At 35.5% G+C, this 22,500-nt stretch overlaps 4 protein-coding genes across 4 annotated transcripts in view; 1 reads left to right on the top strand and 3 right to left on the bottom strand.

Moving 5' to 3' along the window:
• The window catches only part of LOC132140556 (argininosuccinate synthase-like), a 31,913-nt gene extending 28,005 nt beyond the window's left edge, over positions 1-3,908 (bottom strand). The window contains exons 1-2 of the mRNA XM_059549334.1: positions 3,794-3,908; positions 2,012-2,122 (exon numbers count right to left, since the gene is read on the bottom strand). Of these exons, the coding sequence (XP_059405317.1) occupies positions 2,012-2,113 (102 nt within the window). The 5' untranslated portion in view covers positions 2,114-2,122; positions 3,794-3,908. The remainder of the gene's footprint in view (positions 1-2,011; positions 2,123-3,793) is intronic.
• Positions 3,909-5,498: 1,590 nt separating this feature from the next.
• On the bottom strand, positions 5,499-12,121 carry surf4 (surfeit 4). The gene is made up of 6 exons (XM_059549330.1): positions 11,956-12,121; positions 9,077-9,263; positions 8,925-9,001; positions 8,796-8,839; positions 6,258-6,444; positions 5,499-6,177 (listed from the first exon to the last, which is right to left on the bottom strand). Exons 1-6 carry the CDS (start codon positions 12,007-12,009, stop codon positions 5,911-5,913), a joined length of 816 nt encoding a protein of 271 aa, XP_059405313.1. The 5' UTR covers positions 12,010-12,121; the 3' UTR covers positions 5,499-5,910.
• Positions 12,122-13,286: 1,165 nt separating this feature from the next.
• Positions 13,287-19,642, bottom strand: surf2 (surfeit 2). Its single transcript, XM_059549331.1, has 6 exons — positions 19,373-19,642; positions 19,116-19,267; positions 14,799-14,902; positions 14,514-14,720; positions 13,694-13,827; positions 13,287-13,405 (listed from the first exon to the last, which is right to left on the bottom strand). The coding sequence occupies exons 1-6, from the start codon at positions 19,445-19,447 to the stop codon at positions 13,316-13,318; spliced, it is 762 nt and encodes a 253-aa protein (XP_059405314.1). The 5' UTR covers positions 19,448-19,642; the 3' UTR covers positions 13,287-13,315.
• Positions 19,643-19,798: 156 nt separating this feature from the next.
• On the top strand, positions 19,799-21,376 carry bbln (bublin coiled coil protein). Its single transcript, XM_059549332.1, has 2 exons — positions 19,799-20,071; positions 20,833-21,376. Exons 1-2 carry the CDS (start codon positions 19,993-19,995, stop codon positions 21,027-21,029), a joined length of 276 nt encoding a protein of 91 aa, XP_059405315.1. The 5' UTR covers positions 19,799-19,992; the 3' UTR covers positions 21,030-21,376.
• The last annotated feature ends 1,124 nt before the right edge of the window (positions 21,377-22,500 follow it).

Consider the following 22,500-nt stretch of genomic DNA (forward strand, 5'->3'; position numbering starts at 1 on the left):
TTGTGGGCCAGTGAGAAATGTTAAATAAAGCAAGATGGTAAAAAGATGAAAATGACTTGATTTTACTTTCAATTCCTTTTACATTCTCCAAGGTATTAACAGTAACATTTTTCATAACTCCATGTAGGACGTTTCTGTACATAAATGTAAGCACTGTGGCAGTAGTAATGCAATATTTAGAAAATGTACTCTTGTACTCTTGATACTCAAGTACTTTTAAAAACAAGTACTTCAGTACTTTAACTTAAGTACACAACTGACTGTAGTACTTTTACTTGTATTTGAGTAAAATTTAGCAAGGGGTATCTGTACTTTTACTCGTGTAATCTAAGCTGTGTAGATCTGTTGCTCAAACAGTAATGTGTGAGACTAGCAACATCAATTTCATGGATTCGAACCCTAGAGAATGCATGTAATGCACATTCATTAATCATTCATTGTTGTTTGTAATTTAAACCACTCTCTTTTCACCGCCTTGAATCACACCATTCACAATTATCTCTGCTCTTTCACCATCTGCATCACCTTCCTCTCTCTTCTGACTCATAATCAGGGAGCACTTCTCTTTTCTAGTAATATTACTCAGTGGATGCTTAAAACGTGTTTTTATATAACATACATCACACATTTCTTAATTGATGAATTCTCCAAAATATCACCGTTTTTTTCTCGTTTATTACCATGAAGCTGCTTTACAACCTTAACTGTATAAAGCCCTATAGAAGTACATTTCACTTCGTTTAGCTTGAGATAAAATAACTTAATACAAATAATATTATAAAAATGACAGAAAATACACTACAAAATTATCAAAACTTGAATTAAATTTAAAAAAACAACATTAAATTAAAATCACAAATAGTATGTAAATACTAAAATAGCACTACCTCTATAAGGTTATGTTTATGTAACAATTCAGACTAATTAAAACTAAAATTAAAAGGAAAAGGGAAAAATTAAAATATAAATGAAAACTATTTTGATTTTTTTATCCTAAATATGAATTACCATCATACAAACATATAATATAAAATAAATAATACTACTAAGAAGAAAATAATAAATGACATAAAAACATTTTATTTCAGCTTATTTCCAAGGAAACATTTCTCATTTTCATGTAGTTTTGAGTGCTTAGAATTTAGTTCGCATTTATTTAGAACCAAGAACCAAAAGAAAACATTACCGTCTCCAGCCGCGAGAGGGCGCTCTATGTCTTCAGTGTAGACTACAGGAGAACTGAGCAGCATAGAGCGCCCTCTGGCGGCTGGAGAGGGTAATGTTTTCTATTGGTTCATTTCTCTCGGTTCTTGTCAAATAAATTTTTGATAAATAAGTCGCACCTGACTATAAGTCGCAGGACCAGCCAAACTGTGAAAAAAAAGTGCGACTTATAGGCCGGAAAATATGGTAAATGTAAGGAATTATTATTATTATTTTTATTATTATTATTATTATCTTTAACTCAATGTACTAAAATAACTAAAATTAATTTACAATTATTAAAAACTATATAGATGTATTTATAAACAAGAAACACTAATAAAAATTCTAAAAACGTTACTAAATTATAATAACAATAATAATAATAATTACTAAACAAAACAAAATCACTTAAACTAACAAAAAAATTAAAAATGAAAAAAATCAAAGTAAAATTAAGCATAAAATATAAATCAAATACAAAATATTCACTCAAAATATTATTCACTTTAAATATAATATGTAATACATAAATACACTGTGGAGGTTTGAATGTTGTCTTTAGAAATGTGTTCGTGTGCAGCTCTGGACTCAGACAGGCCTATTGTTCCTCTACCCACACCCACACACACACACACACACACACACCTCTAACCCAAACCTCCCAACCGCTGGTGATTCACGGCTGCTGAGTGTGCAAGTCTTCACAAGCCTAGGCTCAGCGTGAGAATACAATCACTTCACAAACACTTCCTGCTCTGCAGCTCTCTGCTAACACTGAGCAGATCATGTGATGTGGAGCAGTTACCAGGTAAGCGATGACTTCATAGCCCTGCTCCTTCAGCCACAGCAGAATACAGGAGGTGTCCAGACCCCCGCTGTAGGCCAGAACCACCGAGCCCTTCGACATCTGACCGCTCTGGAGAGAGAGACACACACACACACACACACACACACACACACACACACAGAGACACACACACACAGAGAGGGAGAGACACACACACACACACACACACACACACACAGACACACACACACAGAGACACACACACACAGAGAGGGAGAGACACACACACACACACACACACACACACACACACACACAGACACACACACACACACACACACACACACACACACACACACAGAGACACACACACACACAGAGGGAGAGACACACACACACACACACACAGAGAGAGAGACACACACACACACACACACACACAGAGACACACACACACAGAGAGGGAGAGACACACACACACACACACACACACACACACACAGACACACACACACACACACACAGAGGGAGAGACACACACACACACACACAGAGAGACACACACACACAGAGAGGGAGAGAGAGACACACACACACACACACACACAGACAGACACACACACACACACACAGAGACACACACACACAGAGAGGGAGAGAGAGACACACACACACACACACACACACACACACAGAGAGAGAGACACACACACACACAGAGACACACACACACACACACACGCAATATCATTATACTGCAATATCACAAATAAAATATTATTTATTGCAACATATATAGACTTTATACTTTTTTTGCCACAGTTTAGAGAAAACATTTTACTTACATTTGTTTTTTCAAATGCAATAAATAAAATACTTTTTGTTAGCTAGTTGCCAAAGCAACATTTTACATTTACATTACGTTTTACTTAAAATAACTTAACATCAAAAAATATATATGAACATAACATACTAATAGAAAAATAAATAAAACAATGACAAAAAAGAATAATAAAAAACACTAAAACTAACTACGATTTAAAGGAAAAAGTAAACTATAAACTTAAACTATAAAATATCAAATATTATATGCTATAATGTTTATAATATACATTTTTTTTTAGATGAAATAAAAAATGAATGATTGAAAAATAATTCAGGTTAGTATATTAAATGAAAATGAATGAATGAAATAAACCGAATAAAATAAAATATTAAAAAAATTTAATAATTTTATTCCAGATAATTCCTTCTCATTTCTATTGATTTTAACTTGATGTATTAACATAAGTACAAATAAATTAAGAAAAACTATATAAGCATATTTTAAAACAACAAAAACTAATAAAAAATGACAAAAATGAATAACAAAATCACTAAAACTTTAGCTAAATTTATAAATAAAATCTAGTTCAAAATATCAACAGAAACTATAGTAGTACAAATAAAGTAGCATCATGTTTCAGTCTGAGATGCCAGTGAAGCACTGGTGATATTCAACTCTGTAAGAGAGCAGCTGATGATTAATAGCACCAGTTTATGAATAACTGAGATAGTTTAACAGTTTCCTGATCAAACTGCAACTAAACGCACTTTTGATTTCTACATTCATATACATAAGATATTATTCTCATTAGACCTGCAGAAATAAGATGAGAATCAGCAGAAATATCGATCATTTAAGATCACTCTTCACAAAAACATCAACCTGTTACTGTACAGAAACACTGAATAAATCACGTCAGATTCAAATGCACGCGAAAGTATAAATACATGATACATATAAAGGCAGTAACTCACCTGAACACAGAAGGAAATAGAAATGAATTATGGATCAGATCCGAATGCAAATCCAGTTTGGCTGCTTGCAAAGTCCGCGTGCTCTGTTATATTATGCGCATGCTCTCTGACCCCGCCCCCCGAACACACGAGCCAATCAGATAGCGCGCGCACACACACACACACACACACACGCACATCATTCCTCCAGTCTTCAGTGTCACATGATCTTCAGAAATCATTCTAAAATTATGATTTTCTATCAAAGCTGAAACTGTTTTTTTGGAAGCTGTGATCCTTTTTTTTCAGGATTATTTGATGAATAAAAAGTTAAAAAGAAAAGCATTCATTCAAAATAGAAATCTTTTCTAACAACATAAATCTTTGCTATCACAATTAAACACACACACACACACACACACACACACACACACACAAAATAAAGCAATGAAGCAATCCCATATTTTTTCATTACCTGTTTATTTCATGACCTGTCCTCATATGTGTAGAGTCCAATTTATTTATAAAGGAAATTAAAAGGCATAAAAGGATTACATTATTACATTAAAACAATTATTTAATTAAAATGATAAAAGACCAAACAGAGCAAACATGGTGATATTAATTTTCCTTGCATGATATCCGACAACCACTTTTATTATATATTTTTTTAATTAAAATATCTAAACTGAACCCTCAATATTTCTCTTCACATTTTTTTGTTTATTTAAAAAAATATATGGTCAATATGTCATGGCAACAAGCATTTTCCCATTACTTTAACTCGTCAAAATCAAAACAATTAAAAAAAATGTATTATACTTAATCACTTGAAAAATGGCAGATATTTTTACAGTGCAATAAAAAAATAACATACAATTTTATTAATTTGCATGATTCTCCAGATTTAGAAATCAAACTTTTAAATATAAGCCTTCCCATATGGTTTTGCCCATATATTTTAGAGATTATATATATATATATATATATATATATATATATATATATAAATCTACAACTTATGGCAACATGTTTTCCAATAACTTCAGCTCATCAAAATATTTTAAACGTAATTTTATTCTACTCAGTTGTAAAGTCAGTTTCATAAAATTTAAATGATCTTAAAAAATTTGTTGAAATAGCATTCAATTTGATCAAAAAGGAAGCAACTGAATTTAAGAAACAGGTCGATATTTTTACAGTGCAATTTGATTATTTACACATAAAAATCACTTTTTAAATTTAAGCTTTCTCTTATGGCCTGACCCAATAATATATTTTAGAACTTGACATGTTATTAAAAATGCCAGTAATGTGAAGTCGTGTGGCAACGTGTTTTTCCATTACTTCAGCTCATCAAAATAATATACTTAAAAGCAATGAATGCAAGTTAAGCTGAAACAGACACATTTACATGATTTTTCCAGATCTAGAAATCAGACTTCTAAAACAAGGCTCTCATGAGCTAAATTTAGATTTAAAAAATAAATAAATCTTGATTTCTCATGCATTTTTTTGTCTTATTTTAATGCATTTCCCTAATTGAGAAGCACAAGGACGGAGACTATTACCGGTAATGTTCACATGCCTGTAAACTCAGCATTATGGCTGTTATAATGAAGTGCATCAGCTACTGTGTTTACATAGTAAAGCGCTGATACTGTCTAACTCTCATCACGAGGACGCACATCAATGCAATCATTTAGATCACAAGCACATCTGGATTATTTGTTGGTTCTGCTTTATTTTTCCGCCACGATCTGAAAACCCAAAGTCAAAAATACAATATAAACCTCTGAAAAAAATCAATACAGTGACTTGTTTGTCTTAGAATCAACAGAAATCTCTCAGATAAATCGGTCTCGTTCGTCCGGCGTCGATTGTAAAACAACAGAATCAGTCAAACATCCCGAGACGCACACAGTACAGAGTTCACAGTCTGATGCCCGTCACAAATAACATGATAAAGAGAGTCCAGATAGAGGAAGATCTGATCTTTTCTCCATAAACACGGTTTCATTATCAAACACAAAACCAGATTGAAACGAATCGGAATCTCCTCGATTGCTGCAACGTAAATAAAACTCCAGGATTTAACAAAGCGCTAAAAATAAAGTGGGCTCCTGGTGAACATCTGCTCACCACTGCTTCTTCTTCTCGTCCACTGAGACGCCTCCGGGGCCGAGCGCCACCACCAGCAGCAGGCCTCCGATGACCGAGGTGGTCTGGAAGAAGTCGTACTTCAGGAAGTCGTGCATGGGTTTGTAGGAAGGCACCGTCCAGAAGGCGTTGAAGTAGACGTTGATGGCCAGGAGCCACAGCACCAGCGTCAGAGCGGCCAGCTTCGTCTTCAAGCCCACGGCCACCAGGACGATGAGCGCCGTCCCCACCATGTTCTGCAGGATCTGACACACAGTACGGAGCACGATTATCTTTATATCTGAATGTGCCAGGTCTGTGTGCTGAAGCACTGCAAGAGACTCACGGAGAAGAAGCCGGAGTCGAAGTGCAGCAGCGTCATGAACATGAGCACCAGAAGCACACGTCCTCCCAGCTGCATGTACTGCTTCGGAGAGCTCTGTCCCATCGACGGCACGCCGGCAAACATGCTCTTCCCTTCGGAGCGAGACTCGGCCAGCAGCAGCAGCAGTCCTCCACCTAGAGCCAGGTTCCTGCACACACACACACCAGCCTCAGGACACACACACACACACCGGTTCTCTCGCTCACAATCTCAGCTCGTGCACACTTTGAATGCCGTCATATTTTATCATGGATCACACAGTTGAAGATGCATCTGATTGCTTTTGTGTTTCTGTTCATGAGGAGTCTGTATTGTGCATGCATTCATGTGTTGAGGATCTGATGTGGCTTTCAGTGTAAATATGCAACAAGAGAGATCATCAAACAGTGGAAATACCCTATTACAGCACCACAGCGGGAAACACAGAGTGTCAAGTAATATTAGCCACCACTGAAATACTGGGAATTACTGATCCATCTTGCGTCACAATTTGCAAACTGTTGTCACGTTAACAATCAGTCATTCACTTCAGTCCTAAACACACACCACACAAGTTTATATTGAATGCATTCACTGCTTAATTGTATTATGAACCGAGTTTGGTTTAATAATATAAATAACTATATGTGAACCAGAGTAATTATCATTAACTAAAACCATTTTCGCCACTTGAAATAAAATAAATGTTAACCGAACTAAATTAAATAAATAAAAAATGGATACTAATAAAATAAAAAAGTAAAGGATTTTATTTCAGCTGGTTCCTAAGCCAACATTTCTTATTTTTCTTTCGATTTGGAAGTTCTAAAATAAATAACAAAAATAAATTAATAACTAAATGAAAAAAAAAGTAGATAAATAAAAAATAATAAATAAAATACCATTCTCCATTTCATTTACTTTTTAAACTGATTTACTGTGGTAAGCCATATTATTATTTTTTTGATTCATTTTATTTGATTGATTTAACCTTTTTTTCCCTTTTCTCTCGTTCTTTTGTTTTGTAATGTTTAAAAATGTATAAATATATTTCACAAAATTAAATAAATAAATACATATCTTAAAAAAATGAAAATGAAAATAAACCTGTTTATTTAAAAATAAAATAAGTAAAAACTGTAACAGTATCTTGATGATACTAAACTAACACTAGTATGAACAGAAACATCATTTGTTTAGTTTAATTTGAAGTTCTAAAATAACTCAAACTAATTAAGAAAATAAATAAGAAGATTAAAAACACGAAATTAACCAAAACTTAAAACTGTGTATGTGGCATGCCGTCTTTCACTCTGCGAGTTTATCTTTCTTTTTTAGTTTTAAAACTAAATGTTGTTTTAAATGTTGGAGCTGTAGAGCAGTTCGAAGAACTGTTTTATGAAATCAATACTTGTTGTTTAATGGGTCTTTTTCACCATAGTACTGAGTCGGCTTTGATCAGGGTTTTGATTGATTTATTGACTGCCGTTTACTCAGGGCCCTCAGCAGTTCTTGTTTTATTAGATCTTAGCGCCGCATTCGATACTACTGACCATGAGATTTTACTCTCACGGCTTGAGAAGGTGATGGGAATCCATGGTGTAGTGCTTAAATAGTTTAAGTCCTTTCTTTCAAACAGATATTTTCTGTAAATGTTGGTCAAGATTATTCACAACCTGTTTCTTTACTTTGTGGGGTTCCACAGGGGTTGATTCTCAGTCCGATTCTGTTTTCTTTGTATATGTTACCCTTGCATCAGTTTTTCGTAAGAATGAAATCTCATTTCACTTCTGTGCAGATGATATTTAAGTGTATCTTCCAAGCAAATAGTATCTTTGCTGGATTGTTTACAAGAAATTAAGCTGCAACTCATATGTTAGCATAAATAAATCATTGCTTAACCGCTTACAACTGGTTCAAAATGCTGCAGCGAGGCTTTTGATAGGTTCTTGTAAGAGAGATCATATGAGTACTGATCTGAGTTCTTTACAATTGTTATCGATTCCCAATAGAATTCATTTTAAAATGTAGTTTTTTGTCTATAAATCATTGCATGAATCATTACCGAATTACCGTTTTCTCTCAGATCAACTCCCACATTCAGTGTTTTTAAACACAAGCTTCAAGAACATTTCTTTGCATTAGCATTTAACCACATCAACTCAATATTACATATGCCTAATTCTCAAAAAATCTAAATAACAGCTGAAGTGGTTAATGGGGTATAGACATTTCTCTATATATTGAAACTGTGGAGTTGTGTTATTGTGGTTTAGTGATGTGTTTTATGTGTTGATACTGTTTTATTATGCGTTACTTATTGTACAGCACTTTGGACAATGGTCGGTTGCGCAGAAATAAAAAGAAAGAAGAAAAAGAAAAGAAACTAACTAAAAATGAAAACTGAATATAAATGTAAAAGTATCTTAATTATTCTAAACTAAGACTGGTCTCAGCTGAGAAACAGGAGTGACACCACATTCAGCTCCAGTGTGAACGGTGTTTATGATCTGAACCCACCTCATGAGGAACTTGAGATCCCACAGAATACTGTAGGCGACCGTCTGAAACACAGAGATGTGCTGATGAAGATGTGCTGCACACTTCAGACTGAGAACTACAGACAACAACACTGAAGCACAGACGCACCTGCAGCGCAATGATGCCAAACAGACCAAAGCAAGCGTACTGAACCAGGTTTCTGGTGAGCACCAGGACACATCCACCTGCGGACGAGACATCATCACATCAGCTCCACTGGACACTGAGAGAGTGTGTGTGTGTGTGTGTGTGTGTCTCACCGATCTGTCCGATGAGGTTGAGCAGCACGAAGCCGGTGGCGAGGAAGTACCCGCAGCTCCAGGTGGCCTCGATGTAGTCTCTCTGCTCGCTCCACTGGAACCACATGCGGATGCCGTCCTCCAGGAAGGTGCTGATGAGACACAGACGAGCGAAGTGAGGCAGATACTGCTTAGTGACCCGCAGGAACTGAAACACAAGAGACGCAAACATCACGTCACATTCATCTGATGCTCACCAGACACACACACACACGCACACGCACACACACACACACGTTTGTTTCTGTGTAAAGTGTGTTCATCCCATAGGTGTAATGGTTTTTATACTGTACAAACTGTATATTCTATGGCCCTACACCTAACCCTAACCCTCACAGGAAACTTTGTGCATTTTTACTTTCTCAAAAAAACTCATTCTGTATGATTTATAAGTGTTTTGAAAAATGGGGACATGGGTTATGTCCTCATAAGTCACCCTCTCCTTGTAATACCTGTGTCATACCCATGTCATTATACAGAGTTGTGTCCTGATATGTCCCACACACACACACACACACACACACACGCACACACACTCACACACACACACACACACACACACACACACATATATATATGAGACCTGTGCTGGCAAAATGAGTCACAATGAGCTAATTTTCTAAAACTAGCCATTTTTATTTTCAAACTCTTCATTAAAGACTTATAATATAGACATATATATTAAAATTAAAATAAAAGTAAAAATATTATACATATTTTAGACATTTATATAAATATTCTGAAATATTCTTTAAATAAGCAACGGGAGATGAAATATAAAAGGATGGTATTTATTTTTAACCATTAAATTTGAATTTAAATGCATTCCTAAATACGGTCTTAAAACAAACAAATAAATAAACAAACATAAGTTACAGTAGCATTCATTCTAAACATCGAGCCTTAACCAATTTAATGTGAATTTAATCCTAATAGATAAAACAGTTCGGTCTTAATGCACAGAGCAGCCTTTTCTAAATCTCCAACAATTGACTTGAGTGATATTTACTGTTTAGGAACACACACAAATCCAGTAAAAAAGACTTAATCTTATATGCATTGTTATTTAAATATGCACTAATTCGCACACCTTTCCAGAACATAAATCTGAATATTGAATTGTCGACATTAAAGGTTTTTATCGACCAGATTCTGTATTTCTTTTTTTATCACTCCGTAAATCTAAAAAAAATTGTCAACAGACAGAAAACAAACCCATTTTCACTGTTTTCAGGAGTACAATCAGTTTGAATGAAATATGAACAAGCCTTCAGAATAGAAGTTTGGTGTTTGTAAGAGAAAAACCCTTTAAAGAAATAGATGCAAAAAGGAAGCTTCTGCTGTTGTGAAACACCAGCTCCAGCTCAAACCCTCACTAGAGCTCAAAATAGCAGCAGATATAAACAGAACTCGTCAGCAGCCAATCACTGAGCAGATACACTAACATGACTGACCTGACAGCCAATCAGAGCTCAGTTACAGTAACGACACTGATGAGAGTTTCTGTGCTCCTTATTAGAGAAGAACTCAATAAACAACAGGACAAACATCTAAATATATTCACCAGGGAACACTTGTTACGAAGCGTAAAATAATTTGATTTGAACCTGAAAAAAAATATACAGAAATGTATTTATTTCTGGTAGATGCCACAAAATTACAATATTTTTTTAAATTAATGGCACAATATAGGCCAGTGTTATTTTAGTATAATTTAGATACTATTATGGTTTTTATTAATATTTTGTACTTAAAAAAAATATTTTCTGTTTATATCTTAATTTTAGTTAAAGTTTTAGTAATAATGCAGTTTTTCTTTTCAAAATAAAAACTCAATTTTATTAGTTTTACTTATTTTAGTATGAACTAGCTGAAAAGTTTATATAAATGACTAAAAACCTTATTTTATAAAAAGAATCTCAATGACATCAATTCCATAGTACTCTTACTATTTCTGCAGTATGTAGTGAGCACACATACTGTATCCCATAATGCAATGCGCTTCCATTTCTAAAGTAACACAAACACAGATAAAAGCAGCTGCAGTACATCTCCTTCTTGACAGAACTGACAAGAGTCTGACAATTAAAAAATACCCATCATTTCGCTTGCCCCAGTAACCTGAACTCCTGCGATTCACTCACTTTTCCACATTTAGATTTGCAAGAGGGTTTAAGTTACATCCCGAAACAAACCGTCAGACCATATGCTGGAAATCACACACATGACCTGAGAAAAACACACTTCACCAGCAGGCAAAACATAAAAACCTCCACTAATACTCCTGCAAAGCCTTGAGGATTTATAATGCAAGAAACAAAGCCAGTGCACGTGTTTAAAAGGTCATTATTATCTGAGCCTACTCTGATTAAACCCTCGCTAAAGTGAGTAAAGCAGTAAATAAAATAAAGTACAGTAAAGTGACAGTTGTGACTGATTTCTTAGTTTAAAGAGGACACTATTAAACTTTCAGAACAGGTTCAGCTTCTCATCTAGTTTAAAAGCATAAAAACGTGCACTAAATTTAAATTGCATTACATTTGCATGTTGTATCGCAGTTACTTCCTCTCTGAATATGTTCAAACACCATCTGTTAACCAGTATTTGTCTCTTAATTCAATGCACGAACATGCATTTCTTTTTCAAACGCGAGTAGTGCAGAATCCCAATAGGAACATATAGCAAAGTCTTGTTATTTAGGGATATGTGAGTGACTAATGCACAAAAATAGGCGCCGACAGCTTTAACAAAGAATAATGCGATATATTTCTCATGCATATGCAGATGTATGTCATGCACAGTGTTAATGCACATTAATAGCCGCTGTTTGGCTGGCGCACCTGATCCGCCGCGTCCTCCGCCGCGCTCATCAGATCCTCGCGCCCCATCACCATCACTCAGCGATCAGCCCAGTACTAATGTAAACACGCCTGCGTCTGTCAAACACTATTCACAACTGCTGCCTGCCTAGGCCTCCTCCGTCCCACAATGCACCGCGGCGGTGTACCACAAACCAAAACCAGAGAATGTCTAATACCAAAACCTCTCCTCTGCACGAGCGCGCGCACAGCGGCCTCCCGCGAGCCACGTATACTCAACCGCGCGCGCGCACGCACCGCGGAACAGCCAGATGACCTTCAACATTTTCGACAAAACCATTTGTTTTTAGTATACGTGTGATATTCACGTTTCATTAAAACAAACACGTTCTAATGAACTGTATGTATAATAAAAATAATAATCATGCATGCTAACTATAACTACTATCAATAACGAGTATTGCATTACTGTATTTTTTAACTAAAACTAGCATTTTAATTATATTCATATTACTTTTCCCCCCCACTTTTATTCTAAATATAAGTGAAAACATTTCTGTGGAGTCTACTCAGACACAAACACACAAAATGCAAATATTAAATTTTTATATATAAAAACGATGATAATATTATATATATGACATGCACAAGCTCAAGTAAAGACGAAGTAAAAAAATATATATAATAAATCACCTGCTGTAGAGTGATGGAAGGGTTTAAGCACATTTAATATGTGCATGCATGAATCTTTGCTAGTATCTGGTGTTAAGTCCTAGTCCTTCTGATTTACACTAAATGGCAAAAAAAGTTTTCATTTTTGACCTCCCACTACAAAAAAAAATTAAAAATAAATCAACATTTGGAGGAGGGCTCTCCAGTTGATTTAACACCGAATTAATCTACTTTACATTTTTCATATAATGAAATACTGATTCATTTTGAAACATACACGGCAGAAGCATGTTATTTTAATATCCTTTAAAATATAATTTATGTCTGAGCTGCAAAGCAATAACGCATGAACAATATTTCTAACATTAATTTTAGCATTTACTAATTATCAAAATAAGATGTTTTATCTATTAATATTTTTAATAAACCCAAGTTCACACAGAATGTAAGCAGTTTGTTTAAAAAAAAAAATCAAAATTACTCTCAAAAAACATTTAAATCTAATTGTACGATTTTTGTATTCAAATTGCATATAAATAAATATATTATTATATATAAAAAAACTAAAAATGACAACAAAATTACTAAAACTTGAAAATGAAGATGCTGTCAAACATGATTACATACATCTTTGTGTATGAATATCCCTTTATTCGGGTCCAGAAACAATGAGAGAGAAAACGGTTTCAATGAGTTTATTATAACTTTATTATTTTCCATTGGCTTTGGCGACATGTTTAAAACCCTTCTTCTTCTTGTTGTTCTTCTTAAACTTCTTAGTAAAGCCAGCAGACTGAACCTAAAAAAACAACAGGAAAGATACACATTAAAGACATGTTTGTCATTATATTAGCTTTTTATTTTTTTTAAATTAGAATGAGTCTTGGCAAGTATCCGAAACAATATATTTTTCTAAATAAGTAATGAATTGTTCTTAATGTTTTAGTTATCTGTAATAACACAGATGTGTGACACTGAGAATCCAGCACGTGTAAATCAAACACAGATTCATATTTCTAATGATTCAACGGTCATTGATGACGTTTAGCTTTCGTTATCACAGCAAACCTGATTCAGTCACACTCACCTTTTTGCGTTTCTGCATCTGGTTCTCTACTTCCATTTCAGACACATCTTCATCATCATCGGTCTGAAAATCATCTTCCTCAGCATCACTGCCGTTCTGCTCATCGTCCGGCTTCTTCACAGTGAACACAGACGCTGCAGACAGACTTAATCATGATTAATCACATCCAAAATAAACGTTTGGGTTTACATAATATATATATATATATATATATATATATATATGTGTGTGTACTTTATTTATATATAAAAATACACACACATACAACATATTTCTAAAATATTTACATGTATATATTTATATTTGTATTATATATACACATTTAATATATAAAAACATTTTTCTTAATTATATACTACACAGTAGTCAACATTTGAAGTGGATCAAAACCTTTCATCAAAGATGAAAACCAAAATGCGTTGAACTTTACTGATCCACTTTGAATGTTGACTACTGTATACATATTAAATATAAACAGTACACATATGTGTGTCCCTGCAGCACAGAAGCAGTCATCAGTGTCACAGACGTATATTTGTAGAAATCGACAACAATACATTGTATGAGTCACAATTATACATTTCTCTTTTATCCCAAAAATCATTAGGATATTAAGTAAAGATCATGTTCATGAAGATGTTTAGTAAATGTCTTACTGTAAATATATAAATATTTTTTTTTATATTTTTGATTAGTAATATGCATTGCTAAGAACTTCATTTGGACAACTTTAAAGATGATTTTCTCAATATTTAGATTTTTTTGCTTCCTCAGATTCAAATAAAAAAAATTGGGATTATTAATGAAGAGCGGCACTGACGTGGGTAAAGATCTGACATGCTGTCTGAGGAGTCACTGTCCTCGCCGCCGCTCGAGCTCGGGGTCCAGACGCCGCTGTCCTGTTTCCTGCTGGCTCGTCGCTCACTTCCTGTGACCCGACCCTCACTTCCTGCGGCCTCTTTGGGTCTCTTCTTCTGTTTGAGCTGTACAGGAACGAACTCCACTCCCTGCCGGACACACTCCTCATCTGACCACAACGACACAAGTGCTCAGTAACGTCATGTAGATCTGTGATGGGTCAAACAAACATGGACATGTGACTTACACTTCTCCAGAGCTCTCCTGTAGCGCCTGCCGCTGACGTGACGCACAACATGCTGCGGCACACGGTTGATGTGACGTAACGTGAGCTTGCAGAAGAGATGATCTCTGAGAAAATAAACACAGTGCTGACTTTAATATCTTGACAAAATGTATGCTGTTTAAGACCCTGTTTAAGAACACAGAAGGGTTAAATATATTGCTTCTAGTCTCTGAGGGTTAAAGTGTGAATTCACACACCTTCAGAAGTGTTCTGTAGTATACTGTACTGTAGTGAAGTCTGGTGTAGTGTAGTCTAGTGTGGTGTACTACACTATAGTGTACTGTACTAGAGTGTACTTTCGCATAGTGTAGTGTGGTGTAGTATAGTGTAGTGTGGTGTAGTGTACTGTAGTGTAGTGTGGTGGTCTCTTATAATCTCCTTTCGCGTTCACTCTTATTTACCCTGTACCTTTTTTAAACACACATGTAGCATATTTATAAAGACGTGAATATTATACATTCTCTTCTGCGTGTCTACTAATTGTATGTAAGTTTCTAAAGAGTGTTGTAAAGATGTCTGGACCGAACGGAACTGTAGTATAGTATAGTGTACTGTTCTGTGGTGTAGTATAGTATAGTGTACTGTTCTGTGGTGTAGTATAGTATAGTGTACTGTAGTGTGGTGTAGTATAGTGTACTGTAGTATAATGTAGTGTACTGTAGTGTACTGTACTGTAATGTTGTATTATATAGCATACTGTAGTGTGGTGTGGTGTAGTATAGTATAGTGTACTGTAGTGTAGTATAGTATAGTGTACTGTAGTGTGGTGTAGTATAGTATAGTGTACTGTAGTGTAGTATAGTATAGTGTACTGTAGTGTACTGTAGTGTGGTGTACTGTAGTGTAGTATAGTATAGTGTACTGTAGTGTGGTGTAGTATAGTATACTGTAGTGTAGTGTACTGTAGTATAGTATAGTGTACTGTAGTGTGGTGTAGTATAGTATAGTGTACTGTAGTGTGGTGTAGTATAGTGTACTGTGGTGTAGTGTACTGTAGTATAGTATAGTGTACTGTAGTGTAGTGTGGTGTAGTATAGTGTACTGTGGTGTAGTATAGTATACTGTAGAGTAGTGTGGTGTAGTATAGTATAGTGTAGTGTGGTGTTGTATAGTGTACTGTAGTGTAGTGTGATGTACTGTAGTATAGTATAGTGTACTGTAGTGTAGTTTGGTGTAGTATAGTATAGTGTACTGTAGTGTAGTGTGGTGTAGTATAGTATACTGTAGTGTAGTGTGGTGTAGTATAGTGTAGTGTACTGTAGTGTAGTATAGTGTAGTGTGATGTACTGTAGTATAGTGTACTGTAGTGTGGTGTAGTATAGTATAGTGTACTGTAGTGTAGTGTACTGTAGTGTGGTGTAGTATAGTATAGTGTACTGTAGTATAGTATAGTGTACTGTAGTGTGGTGTAGTATAGTATAGTGTACTGTAGTGTGGTGTAGTATAGTATAGTGTACTGTAGTGTAGTGTGGTGTAGTATAGTATAGTGTACTGTAGAGTAGTGTGGTGGAGTATAGTATAGTGAACTGTAGTGTACTGTGGTGTAGTATAGTATAGTGTACTGTAGTGTACTGTAGTGTGGTGTAGTATAGTATAGTGTACTGTAGTGTAGTATAGTATAGTGTACTGTAGTGTAGTATAGTGTACTGTACTGTAGTGTGGTGTAGTGTAGTATATTATACTGTAGTGTGATGTAGTGTACTGTAGTATAGTATAGTGTGGTGTAGTGTAGTGTGGTGTAGTATAGTATAGTGTGGTGTAGTATAGTATAGTGTACTGTAGTGTGGTGTAGTATAGTATAGTGTACTGTAGTGTGGTGTAGTATAGTATAGTGTACTGTAGTGTAGTGTGGTGTAGTATAGTATAGTGTACTGTAGAGTAGTGTGGTGGAGTATAGTATAGTGAACTGTAGTGTACTGTGGTGTAGTATAGTATAGTGTACTGTAGTGTAGTGTACTGTAGTGTGGTGTAGTATAGTATAGTGTACTGTAGTGTAGTATAGTATAGTGTACTGTAGTATAGTGTACTGTAGTGTGGTGTAGTATAGTGTACTGTAGTGTGGTGTAGTATAGTGTAGTGTGGTGTAGTATAGTGTAGTGTACTGTACTGTAGTGTGGTGTAGTGTAGTATAGTATACTGTAGTGTGATGTAGTGTACTGTAGTGTGGTGTAGTATAGTATAGTGTGGTGTAGTATAGTATAGTGTACTGTGGTGTATTGTGATGTAGTATAATATAGTGTACTTTAGTATAGTATAGTGTACTGTAGTGTGGTGTACTGTAGTGTACTGTAGTACAGTACGGTGTAGTAAACTGTGGTGTAGTGTGGTATAGTGTAGTGTACTGTAGTGTAGTCTGGTGTAGTGTAGTATAGTGTACTGTAGTGTAGTGTGGTGTAGTGTACTGTGGTGTAGTATAGTATAGTGTAGTGTACTGTACTGTAGTGTGGTGTAGTATAGTGTACTGTAGTGTAGTGTGGTGTACTGTAGTGTACTGTAGTACAGTACGGTGTAGTAAACTGTGGTGTAGTGTGGTATAGTGTAGTGTACTGTAGTGTAGTCTGGTGTAGTGTAGTATAGTGTACTGTAGTGTAGTGTGGTGTAGTGTACTGTGGTGTAGTATAGTATAGTGTAGTGTACTGTACTGTAGTGTGGTGTAGTATAGTGTACTGTAGTGTAGTGTGGTGTAGTATAGTGTACTGTAGTGTAGTGTGGTATAGTGTAGTGCAGTGGTTCCCAAACTTTTCCATTCCACGACCCACCTAGACAAGTGTAATCTATTTCATGACCCACCACAATATTTGAGGAAAAAAAAGGTTGATATTACTTTAAGCCTAATCTTACTTAAAAGTTTGATGACAGAAATGAAGTATTTAAGAAAAAAAAACTTTTTATTTTAGAGTAGGCCTACACCTGAAAAAAATCACTATTAATATTTAAGTTTTAATTTTTGTTTACAGACTTTAGAATATGTAGTGTCCATAAAAACGTTAAACAGGCTCACTCCAGTGAACTGTAATCTGCGCTGCTGTGTTTTGTTGCAGAAAATGCATTCACGATCCTTCCGTGTGTGTCGGTGAGAACGGAGCACAATCCAACACTTTTTTTAGAAAAAGCATAAGAAGCAAAGCAGAACTATCTAAAACTGTTTGGAGATTAAAATAATTGTGAAATAGGTAAAAAATAATAATAAACATGTGTCTCGTTTTAAATAAACAAAAAAAAAAAAAACTGGATGACATTAAGTTCAGGCAGAAATTTATTTTAGCAATGGTTAAATTAATGTTCAGCAATATCTTCAAAAGATTTCTGAACTTTGGCAAATTTTTCTCTAAAAAGAGATGATACGTCAAGGAGTATTGCATTATTTTTTTGTGCATTTTGTTATGTGGAAATGTTTAAATCTTGTAGTGTTACAATTAACCCTGCGTTTGTGCACTGCTCACCCTGTACATGTGAAATGCTTTTTACAAACCGTTTCCCGAACGAAAAAAGTGCACAGAGCTCAAACGGACGATAGAAATGAATGAACATGGCCTACCTGAAACCGTTTTCGTAACATTTGTTTTCTGGTGTATGCAATCTCATGCGGAATATAGTGTATTGAAGTGAGCAAGTTTTTCTCTTTTAATAATGCGGACCGATTGAACCTTTTAATGACATTGCTCTGAGACCTTCACTGTTATTACAACTCGTGCGCGCCCGCGCTTCAAAACACGCAAAGCACGCGGACTTAATTGCAATTCGAAAATCACACTAAGGATATTGCAGTCCTTATTAATGTTGGTGGGCTATATCATTGTGACGAGTGGGTTCCCGGTTCCCGCCTCCTCCTTCCCGTGATTGAGAAGTTTTTAATGTGTTAGACTGGTGCCGAAGCCTGGGAGGAAGGAGGGACGCGCTGCCGAAGATCCCTCGGCACTGAGGTGAATCCGCAGTGCCATCGAGTAGGGCGAAGGAGGATGCTCGAGGCGGTGGGCTGGAGTGAGTTGCCGGGGAGACGGACGCTCCTCTTTTGTATCCTTCCGATCTCCTCCGTGGTTCTCGAGACTGGTGAGTCGAGCAGGTGTCGCTCAATTCCAATCACTCCACCGGCCTCGCACCGTTCCCACTCGTCACTTTCGTGCAGCCCTAGACTGAACTGTGTGTGTGTGTGTCATTGAAACGCAAATTTAGCTGCAGCCAAGTGACTTTGTGCGACCCACCTTGTTCCATTCTGTGACCCACAAGTGGGTCGCGACCCACAGTTTGAAAACCCCTGGTGTAGTGTACTGTACTCACGGCTGTTTAGTGCTGCTGACTATGTGCGGCTCGTACTGGCTGTAGTCGAACTCGGCCTGAGCGCACAGTTTCTTGTACTTGTTCCCCGAGGTGAAGCACTGCAGCTCGGCGAGGCTGCAGGGAAACTCGTGCGCGTTCAGAGAACAGCGGATCTGATAGATTTCATACAAATAGCATTCAAAAACCCGCTCTCACCACTCCAACTCTTCACAGTGATCATAAGAACACACATGTGAGTTTACTGTCATGATTCTGACCTTCTTCGAGTCTGTGAGCTGAAAGCAAGGATGCTTCTGTAGAAACGATCTCAAATCTTCCGGTAAATCCTCCATAACAGCAGAAATAAAATACTAACGAACTAAGTCTATATAAGGGAAAACCTGCTATTTTAATTATTACCAGAACTACGATGGGAAGGGAAATACACCAAACCTCAAACTAAGAGGATGAACGCTTCTGTTTTGGTGCACATGTTTCGCAGCGCGACGTCATATAAACACGACGCTGACGTAAGACCAAAGACTGTCCAACGAAATGCCAGAAACGATTGTTTTTAAAGCAGCGAAGTCGTATGAGATTTTAAAGTCATCTCAGAATTGATATATTGGCTCTTATATAATCAGTATTTAGAATAATGAAATATTCGGAGCCGAAACAGCAGCAGGTTTATATTTCTGATAAGGCGCGTTATCGGACGCTCGTGACAGTCAGCTGATACTGAGCTGTTCGTCTCTTATAATCTCCTTTCGCGTTCACTCTTATTTACCCTATACCTGTTTTAAACACACATGTAGCATATTTATAAAGACGTGAATATTATACATTCTCTTCTGCGTGTCTACTAATTGTATGTAAGTTTTTTAAGAGTGTTGTAAAGATGTCTGGACCGAACGGAGATCCTGATGTTTCAGTTGATGATGGAATTATTGAAGATGAAGATGAATTCAACGAAGAAGGTATTCATTAATGACGAGCTTAAAACATGCGTTCTGCTCTCACTGCAATCATCTCAATCTCATTACTGTAACATGTCTCTCCAATGAGTTTGTAATTCTATTATTCTCATGATTTTTAATGAAATTATTTTTAATAGTTTCTGAAACTGCAATATATATATATTATATATATATATAAATTTTCCAGTTATATATTTTTAATATTCTCACTTACTCCTCAAATTAATAATGAAATAAAATCCAGTAAAAAATTTAATTAATATTGTTTTAATATTTATTAACAATGATAAAATATAATATAAATTATTTATAATGATTATAATTATCATGAGTAACATATTCATTTTAACTTTTATATAAAGACTTTATAAAATTTGTATTGTATTATTCATTATATTTATTAATTTACTCATAATTTTATATCAGTATTTCTTGATAATTATATATAAAAAATATTAAGTAATTTTTATATGTGTGTGTGTGTGTGTGTGTTCCTTAGATAATTTTATATAGTTACTTAATAATTTAAATTTTTTTCATTATTCATCACAAATTATATATGTGTATAAAATTAAAATGTATTATAATGTGAAAATAATAATAAATAAATCTAATATAACAGTGTATAACATATGCAGTAAAAACAGTTGAAGTCCGACTGTATTAGGTGCAATATGGACACAGGGGTCATGTGTAAGAATGAATAAATGTAGAGTGAGTGAGTGAGGGAGGTCTGATGTGTCTGTCTGCTGTTTGATCAGAATACGCAGCGATCGACTCCATGCTGGATCAGATCAACTCCTGTCTGGACGACATCGAGGAGAGGAACGAGGCTCTGAACGGGAAACTGCACGAGCTGTTGGAGTCCAACAGACAGGCTCGGAGAGAGTTCAGAGAACAGCTTCCTCCTCCTCCTCCTCTTCCTCCTGATGAAGAGTCAGAGTCCACCGGAGACTAGAGGAACACGTCTCAGTGCACCACTAGTGTAGAACATGTGTCGACTGTCTAAACTGTGTTGTATTAGATTAAAGCCTCGAATAGCTTATTTCTTTCATATGAATATGTGACAGAGTTATTTTAGTCAACTATAAGTATGCAACAATACAGTTAGTATTTAGTTAAAACAGGATGGATTGGCCGTTATTATCCTGGACACCAGAGGGCGCCCTCGCGCAGAAAATCTACCCATGCATCACAGAAGTAATAGAACTGAAGATGTTCCAGATATAGTTGGCAATAAATTTCTTTCAGATTCTGATAAAGACAATCGCTATCATTGTACCTGAATAAAAAGAAGATAAGTTATGATAACGATAAATGTTTTGAATGATGAAAAGAAGGGCAATAAACACTCTCCTGTGACGATATATGGTTAATGTGTGAGTATAAATGTATTTCTAATGGACATATTCTATTCTGTCTCGTTTTGTGATAAGCAGCCGCATCAAGTTCTTTTTCAAACACTCGACTGATGTTGTGAAGTACAAACTAGTTATAATGTTCTCTGTTGTTGGACGACGGGTTTGTCATCAGAAGGGAAGACGAGCGGATGTGTTGCTTTTGCAATCCCTAAAAACATTTGTTACTTGAAATAAATGACATCTTGAAAATAAAAATATTAAAAGCATTACCCATAGATGGCATAATTTATCATTTAAATTGTTTAGCTAAAATAATACAAATATAAATAAAAACAATGCCCACATAGACAAAAAACCTACTAAAATTTGAAAAACACAAAATGACTAAACGTTAAACTTTAACTCAACATGAAAAGAGAACATATTAGAATATGAATTAACTTAAAATCAAAACAGAAAATGTAAAAAAAAAAAAAAATGAGTTCAAAATATTAAAAGCTATAGTAGCATCTCAACGATACTAAAATAACACCGATATGGGAAAACAATTGTAAATAAAATGATAAAGGATGTAAACATGTTTTGAAGGTCATAAATAAATCCAGAAGTCCTCGTAATCATCAAATATTTTAATAGAAATTAAAACGAGCCAAAAGCAGCAAACAAACATGGAAAAAACATGAAGCGCAGCTGTCAGCTGTTGAATAAAAACTGGCTCTGATCTGACGGTCAGCTTCAGGATTAGCTTGCCTTAAACCCCACGTGTCATCTGCTCATGATGGGAGTCATGATTTACAGTTATCCCCCCCACAGCAGCCGAATCAGTCCTGAATCAGAGCGACTCCACTAAAGACACAGTGACTACTGGGAACCAGTCTGAGTGCTGCTTTTCAAAAAACAAAAAAAACTTTTGAACGGTTCCTTTAAAACTTCAATTTTCAACATTATTCTGGCAATGACAAACCAAGTCATCAAATGAAGCAGCAGCGATCATACAATCAGTAACATTTACTGTAATCTGAATACAGTACAGAGATCATCTCTAGATCTGATCACATGCATCTGATG

The sequence above is a fragment of the Carassius carassius genome, chromosome 5, assembly GCF_963082965.1.
Source record: "Carassius carassius chromosome 5, fCarCar2.1, whole genome shotgun sequence".
NCBI lineage: Eukaryota > Metazoa > Chordata > Actinopteri > Cypriniformes > Cyprinidae > Carassius > Carassius carassius.

Bases quoted from the DNA above. Each gene is read 5' to 3' on its own strand.
- surf4 (XM_059549330.1), bottom strand. From the start codon at position 12,009: ATGGTGATGGGGCGCGAGGATCTGATGAGCGCGGCGGAGGACGCGGCG. The intron at 9,002-9,076 runs GTGAGACACACA...TCTCGTCCGCAG, and splicing joins CAACCTCATCGGACAGATCG to GTGGATGTGTCCTGGTGCTC. The intron at 6,178-6,257 runs GTGAGTCTCTTG...ACTGTGTGTCAG, and splicing joins TCGACTCCGGCTTCTTCTCC to ATCCTGCAGAACATGGTGGG.
- surf2 (XM_059549331.1), bottom strand. From the start codon at position 19,447: ATGGAGGATTTACCGGAAGATTTGAGATCGTTTCTACAGAAGCATCCT. The intron at 13,828-14,513 runs GTCAGTGCCGCT...GTCTGTCTGCAG, and splicing joins CATGTCAGATCTTTACCCAC to CGTCTGTGTTCACTGTGAAG. The intron at 13,406-13,693 runs GTGAGTGTGACT...TTGTTTTTTTAG, and splicing joins AGATGCAGAAACGCAAAAAG to GTTCAGTCTGCTGGCTTTAC.
- bbln (XM_059549332.1), top strand. From the start codon at position 19,993: ATGTCTGGACCGAACGGAGATCCTGATGTTTCAGTTGATGATGGAATT. The intron at 20,072-20,832 runs GTATTCATTAAT...CTGTTTGATCAG, and splicing joins AGATGAATTCAACGAAGAAG to AATACGCAGCGATCGACTCC.